General features: G+C 45.6%; 1 protein-coding gene across 2 annotated transcripts; it reads right to left on the bottom strand.

Annotated features, from left to right (window-relative positions):
* Positions 1–741: 741 nt before the first annotated feature.
* gpr4 (G protein-coupled receptor 4) lies at positions 742–7,035 on the bottom strand. 2 transcript variants are annotated; one of them, XM_061281613.1, is made up of 5 exons: positions 6,871–7,035; positions 3,629–3,700; positions 2,368–2,927; positions 1,996–2,260; positions 742–1,897 (listed from the first exon to the last, which is right to left on the bottom strand). In XM_061281613.1, the coding sequence occupies exons 3-5, from the start codon at positions 2,494–2,496 to the stop codon at positions 1,179–1,181; spliced, it is 1,113 nt and encodes a 370-aa protein (XP_061137597.1). In that variant the 5' UTR covers positions 2,497–2,927; positions 3,629–3,700; positions 6,871–7,035; the 3' UTR covers positions 742–1,178. The 2 variants fall into 2 exon arrangements, with proteins under 2 accessions (XP_061137597.1, XP_061137596.1); XM_061281612.1 differs by lacking the exon at positions 3,629–3,700.
* Positions 7,036–7,381: the final 346 nt, after the last annotated feature.

Consider the following 7,381-nt stretch of genomic DNA (forward strand, 5'->3'; position numbering starts at 1 on the left):
ATTTAAAAAAAAATTTTTTAAATAATGTTGCTTTAGTTCAAAGTATATTAAAAAGTTCAAACCAGTTTCCTTGGTGTTTTCATCTGGGCTAGGGTAAACATCTAAAGTCACGGGTACCGTGAGAAAGTTTATTTCTATGCACGTTCTAAACAGAAACACATTTTCTGAGATACAGGTAGTGACAGGGTTGATTGATCAGGGCCATGAAAGGTCAAAGGTCCATCACACCGCCAAACCTCACGACTGGCTATCGAATGTCTGACGACCTCGTTGCATCCAATGTTGATATTAACAGAGCTCATGCTGACCCTAACAAAGCGGTTTTTGGCAGGAAGTTGTGTTTCTGTTCCCCCTATAGAGCAACCACAATAGCATTCCCAGGCTTGAGTGGACCGGAGCCATCTCCAAGGGGGTCCGAACATTTGAAGATGCACGCTTGAAAATAAGGCACATTTGATTTTTAGGTCCCTATGGAGCAGCCGTCTTATATCACATGAATGTGCGGTTTGCAGTGCTGCTTTTGATCTCTAAATGGATTCTGGGTCACATTGGTCACGCTGGTAGGAGGAATAAATGGTACACGTTCAGAAGCTGTAACAACGGGATTAAACCAGTTTGGATATTTCAAACATCCATCCAAAAATAAATTTACCGTCGTTGTCCAATGATAAGAATGTGTTCCTGAGAAATATTTTTCATATAGGCTTTTCTTGGTATCCCTAAAAATTTAGTGTGCGTTGGTGAGGTGACATTTTTTATTTTGCTCATAAACAAAACAATGAATAACTTACAAACATTCATAATAATAATAAAAAAAAAAGCAGAATACACATTAACTAGAGTGTCTATTTGTGCATTAAAATTGCAAACGTCGGTTGATGTGGCCGACAAGTTACAGTTGATGGAGGAAGGAATCTTAGCATCCGAAAGACGTTGTCGGAACTTCTTAATTTGTTGAGGTCAAACGCGCTTAAGCTTGTTTCCTCTTCAACAGGAAGCGTCATGTCCTCTGTCACTTTTCCATCAAGCCGTCTTCCGCTTTGGAAATGGTGTGTGCTCAATGGAATGGTGACAAATTTTGCCTTACCTAACCCTCGCAACAGAAAATTGGTCGGCTCGGAATTTTAATTCGAATCCCTAATCCGACTTTTTCATTTAATGTCTTTTTAATTCTCAAGTCACTGTCTGCCCGCGAGTATGCTCATCTGCAGACATTCCTCCTTGAGCGCCACCACTTCCATTTTGTATCCGGCGGCCTGGCCGCCGTCGGCGTAGCCGCACGGCTGCTTCTTGGCCGCCAGGGGCGTTTCCAAGGTGACGGAGGCGCCGTTGAGCACGTCGGCCTGCGACGGCGAGAAGGAACCCCTGCGGCACGCCGCCGACATCAGAGCGGAAAGAGCTCGGCCCACGTCGTGCCTGGCGCCCTCGTTGACGAAGCAGTACAAAATGGGGTCGGCGACACAGTTGAGGCTGGTGAGCGCCAGCGTGACGTGGTAGGCGGGGAATAAGCGTTCCTCCGAACCGCAGTCGCACGGCTTCCGAAGAAACATCACGCTCCGCACCAGCAGGAGGACGTGGTACGGGCCGAAGCAGAGCAACACGATTAGAATCAGACTCAGCGCCAGCCGCTGGATCTTGGCTTTCTCCTGCCGTTCGGTGGAGACGTTGCAACGTACGGCGGCCAGGATGCCACGGTAGGCCACCAGCATGGCGGCCCACGGAGCCAGGAAGCCCAAGAAGATCCGGTACAGGTTCATGCCCGCCACCCAGTCCTGCATGGGGTACTTTTCGAAGCAGAAGGTGTGGTTGAAGCGGCCCTGGAAGAGCTCGTCGTGGAAGAGAGGCGCCGAGTTGGCTACGATTTCCATGAGCCACACTGTGGCGCTGACCAGGATTGCTGCATGGGGCCCAAAAAATAAATAAATGAAAGTTTTTCCTGTTCAAAAAAGACCATGTATAATAAGGCCCATTTTAATAAAAAAAATTGGGACATACCTGTCTTGACACGTCGCACCTTGACAAACCGTAATGGGTAAGCCACCGCCAGGTAGCGGTCCAGCGAGATGCAGCAGAGGAAAGCGATGCTGACGTAGATGTTGGTGTAGAAGATAAAGCCAAAAAGTTTGCAGCTCTCCGGGCCGTGGATCCAATCGTCGCGCTGCAGGAAGTAGTCGATCCACAGCGGCAGCGTTCCGATGTACAGCAGGTCCGCCACGGACAGATTAATCAGGTACACGCCCAGCTCGTTGTGTTGCCGCACCTGGATGCAGGGCGAGGTGGCATCGCATCAAATCTAGCACCCTCTAGTGGCCCGGCATGCACACTGAGCACAGCGAAAGTTTCTTGACTTTGTTCTTCCATGCTCACCTGCATGTAGGCGGCCCACAAGGCCAAGCAGTTGGTGGGCAGGCCCAGCACCATGACGATGATGTAGAGCGTGGGCTGGAAGTACTGATCCACCTTGCTGTCCACATTACAGAAGGAGATGTTGCACATTGTCCTCAATGTGTGTGTGTGTGTGCGTGCGTGATTTATAAGTGCCAAGTCACTCTCAGCTTTGCGGCTTCCTGCTCGTCCGCCATTTTAACAACAACACGGTGTCCTCCTCCTCTTCCTCCCAACCGGCTCGGGCCGAGGCGTCCTTCCCGTGATCCGTCATGACAACCGATTCCCGTCCAAGGGCCCTAAATTTATCATCATCCGCCGCCTCGGCCTCGCCCCTTGTCAAGGCGCCGCGTCTGATTGGAGAGACGGTGGCTTGAATGGCGGTGAAATGGAAGCCGTCTTATCGACGCTGGACCGGGCCTCGTGGGGCCTGAGTGGGCCTCATCAATCTTTCAGAGATTAGCGTGCGCGTTTGTGTGTGCGTGTTTGCAGTCGCTGATGCTTCGGCTGGTCGACGACCTGACACAGCTTGTGCTCGCCACCTGTAACACAAACATTAACAAATACGTTTGCGCTCCAGGGACACGGTTGGCTATTGAAGCATGAACAAAAGAACCACATCATTCATAAATGAGGTCAATAAAAGAAAGGTTTGAATGAGGGCTGATGATATTCCAACTAGAGAAAAAAAAAAGCTTTTTGGAAATTGTTTGGAAAAAAAAATGCATGACAAATCACATGACAACCAAGTTGGCCCTCCTGGAAAGGAACTCTAGAAAACCTTTCAAGGATCAAGCATGTCAGCAATGTGCTATTTATAAATAGACACCAGCAGACCCAGGTGCTAGGGCCAGACTTGACTGGAGAACCAAACAAAGACGGGAAGTCCAACGCGCTTGCACAACTGCGACAGGAAGTGAAACCTGACTCATTTTTAACACAAAGAACCTGAACTGTATTTGGACCTCATTGACACAGGTGAACCAAATACTGTTAGCTAAGCGTGAAGTACTCACAACAGGAAGTCAACAAATACTCACTCATCGTCTCATAGGGAGAAACAGCGCCCCCTTCAGTCATTAAGCAGCAAATATCAGAAATGGAGAGACTTAAGACTTCAAGGGATCAAATCAACGCATTTTTTCGGCTGATCTCAAGTTTTTTGTATTTAATTTTAATTATCAACAATAACACCATTTCAAGTAAAATTATGGCTCACAGAAATACACAAAGAGACACACACCTCTTTCCTTCCTTCCTTCCTTTTTTGGAATGCCTGAAAAAGCATTTGTGGAATTTCAGGTGGGGTGCCAGACTGGGAATAAAAACACGATGACATCAGTAAAGTGAATGTGTCACTTCCTGCGTGGAAGTCCAAACTCGAGCCAGAAAGACCAGTGACCAAATCAAGAATCAAAATATTAGGAACGCTTGCCAGTACGAATTGCCGGCTTTCTGAATGATAAGGCGAACATGCCCCGAAAATAATTCCAGATGCAAAAATCCATCTCTGATTAAAATTTGCAGTCGACCGGTTTTATCTCATATAGAATCTCATTCAAAAGAGTGTACCTAATAAAGTGACGGTGTGCAGGTTGTAAATAGCGGATGATTATTTCACACATGGGCGGGACGGCTCGTTAGACTTGCCCTCGAGGCCGAAAATGAACGACTTTAATAAACGTGCACCTTTTGCTTCATTGATCGCATCTCACCGTGATCGGATAACCAAATGCGTATAAAAGAGATGATGTATGATATCTGGTGAGTCATTTTATTTCGCTTGTAGCATCGGATTTGTTGCCGGGCGAGACCAGCCAGCTTCCTAATAAACAACCTATGCGCACACACACACACACACACTTGCTAGTAAAAGCCAATAAACATGAGCGCTGCCTGGCAAGCGGCCGCACCTCAGACAAAAGGACGTGAACCGAAATGAAAGGTTACACAATGTTTGGATTCACAACATGAGGAGAAACTTGAGTCTGTTCACACACAAAAAAAACGTCATGTGAGCGAGAACATTGGCAAGTGAATTTTCCAAACGTCTCTCCTATCTTGCTTGATACAATAGTGTGTGTGCTACGATGGTGGGTTGCTCGTGTGTGTTTGTCAGTGGGCTTCCTGGCTGCCTTCCTGTGTTCTGTCTTTTTTGTCTGATTGCTCGCTTGTGTTGTGGTTGCGCGTGATGAGAGACATGTGCTCGTTTTTTCTTCTTCCCTTTTTTTTTGCTGTCGTCGTTTCAGTGCCAGTACTCAACCATGGCGATTTCAAAAGCGATGGAATCGGATTTATCGGCAGACAATTTATTTGATTAAGCCGCTAAGGGACCAATGAAGGCTGCTGGAGGCCCCTTGCGTAACTTTGGAGAATCTTCAAAATGAGAATCAAATGTCGAACTTTACGGGCTGAGAACGGTTCCCTGCGGGATGCCGAGAACAAAAATATCCTCTACTTTCTGACTGAATTATTTAAATGCAATTCTACTGTGACTGACAGAAAACATTTTGTATTTCCGAGCATGCCCCGCCTGCGAAATACATTTCTAGCCACGATAAATATATCCCATCAAATATAATGGGTTTTGATTCTTCAAGAGGGTCATTAATGTTTTAGTGAACCATCCTTGATGCTTTTCAAAGTGCTCAAGACAAACATCAGCAGCCAGGAATTTCCCCATGCTGAATTCCCCGCATCACGGGACCCATTGCTGCTTGATTAGTAATTTTTATAGTCCCTTAACTGTGCAGTTACGTAAGCAGAGTTCAGGGGTCATTCAAATAGTACATCCAATTGAGTGAGAGTTGATTTTTGAAGACCACCCCGGGTCTCCTCGACTTCAATGCGAACTTCCAAAATCAATAAAACGGCATATCGATCGGTCAGATCACCGTGGCAACGAAGCAGTCAATCAAATGGCTCCACGTTACAGACGAAAAAAAGGATGTCATGTTTCACAAAAATAATAACTTCACATTTGTTGCATTCGGTTTTTTTACTAAGGTGAGCGAATGTTGTTGTTCCGCCATGCTTGATCGATTTGAATACAAAACATTTAGATGGAGGACAGGGATCAAGTCGGTCCTGACATCCTGGCGACTTCCTGTCCAGTCGTCATGGAGATGGAGGAATTACGCAATATTAAATAGTTGCCGCTGTTTTTATCTAATCAACCAACGAGCTGTGACGTAGAAGGATCTGGCTGATTGTCTTTGCTTCTCATGACATCCTCTCGAGAACTTTGACTTTTATCTTCATCTTCCATGCATACTTGTTTTATTTTCGGATAGTTTCTAATTGCATGGAGGGGGGTAGGAAAAGCCTACTAAAACATCTGAACTTTAAAAATATTTTTGATATATTTCATATCGCTTGGCATTTGAACAGGGGTGTGTAGACTTTTTACATTCACTTGGTCATCACTTCTCTTTTTAAGGCTTGTTTGTCTCAAGTGAAGTGTGCAACAAAAAAAAAAGAAAAAAGATCTCGTATGTGGACCGCAGACGTCTGTCCTGTCCAGCTTGGAGGTCGCAGCTCCGATTTCACAAAGCATCCTTCCTCACGGGCAGACGTTTAAGTTTGTACGCTGCTGACATAACGACCCTCATTAAAAAAAAAAAAAAAGTTTAATACAATATATTATCCTCCTATTTCTTCCTCTCAGTGGAGGAGTATAGTAAAAGATGCCGGTGTTACGTTTCGGACAAAGACCGGCAGAGAAGATTGGGGGGAAAATGCGCAAAGCAAGAATTCTGGAGGAGGAACTGAGTAAGCATTGTTGATTGTTGGGAACGTCCGGAAACGTTTGGGATTAGCAGACACGCACACGCGCTTGGCATTGTCGCCTACTTCACTCGATAATACTAACAATTTACATCTGGGGTCACCAACTAGGCGCCCCCCCAAGGACCTCATGAGATATTGTGATTTCCTAGGAAAGGTATAGAAGTTTTGCATCTGTGTCACATTGAGCCCAGGCCAAGCTATCAGCGCCTTTGTGGCGTGGCGGCCGGTCCAGTTTGGCCCCGGCTTGTTTGAACTCACAGTTGTCAGCCCCTCTGGCACCGGCAACAAACTCTTTTGTGTTTGTTGTGTGGACAGGTTTTCTTTTAAACACACACAAGCAGTTCTAAATTTGTGTGATGTGTGTAATCTAAACCTCAACACAGAACTGGTTTGTGTCTATTCTAATTCTAAGCCCATTCATTAGAATGGTTCAAAAATGTATTTACCTCCATTTAACACGTTAGAAATCTTGTAGAATGGCTTTCCTTGCTGTCTGTGTGTTTAAACACAATTTCAAAGTGCGGAAACATTAATAATTTGTGCTAGAGACCAAGAGTCATAATATTATTCAAACAAAAATATGATCCCAGCCCCAACCTGTACGTCAAAGAATAGATGAGAATAAGAGCAACATTAGTCAGAGGTACAAAAATGTGTTGAAGGATGGATAGGCAGACAAATAAAGTTTCTACTCACATTCACTTTTCAATCCAAAGCAAATAAAATAAATCCAACACAGATGTGGGGAAAATATGTATTTAAAAAAAAAACTATCAATTATTTGCCGCCGGTACAAGTGAAAAGAAAGAAGAGTATCATGCATGTGAGTCGAAGGGTGGCCGCCTGCACACTGAGACGAGCGAGAGGGACCACCGGAGGGAGGGGGGGGGGGGAGGGGGGAATGAGGGTGGAGACGTAAACAGCTGCTACGCGACATTACTTCCTGCGAGCTCGGCCAACATGTGCACCCTCCTTTACATTCTTCCCATACTATACGCAAACATGGACGCCGTCTCTCTCTCTCTCGCTACCCTCATGCAATGATACACAAGACGCGCGCATAGTTTGCCAATAAACAATCGATGCTTTTTAATGAAAACGATGTGCAGGAATGTGACGAGGGGTCAACGAGTCCTCCTCGGTCTTTATATTCAAGTGGAGTCCACAGAAGATGCCACCTTTGTTTTTCTCACAGAAGGCGAAACCA

Source organism: Syngnathus typhle, linkage group LG6, assembly GCF_033458585.1.
Source record: "Syngnathus typhle isolate RoL2023-S1 ecotype Sweden linkage group LG6, RoL_Styp_1.0, whole genome shotgun sequence".
NCBI classification, from domain to species: domain Eukaryota; kingdom Metazoa; phylum Chordata; class Actinopteri; order Syngnathiformes; family Syngnathidae; genus Syngnathus; species Syngnathus typhle.

What these genes read in the sequence shown, in the direction of transcription:
- gpr4 (XM_061281612.1), bottom strand. Translation starts at nt 2,496, where the DNA reads ATGTGCAACATCTCCTTCTGTAATGTGGACAGCAAGGTGGATCAGTAC. An exon ending in TGTGGGCCGCCTACATGCAG is followed by an intron (nt 2,261 to 2,367) that starts GTGAGCATGGAA and finishes CCCTGCATCCAG; the next exon opens with GTGCGGCAACACAACGAGCT. An exon ending in GGTGCGACGTGTCAAGACAG is followed by an intron (nt 1,898 to 1,995) that starts GTATGTCCCAAT and finishes GGCCCCATGCAG; the next exon opens with CAATCCTGGTCAGCGCCACA.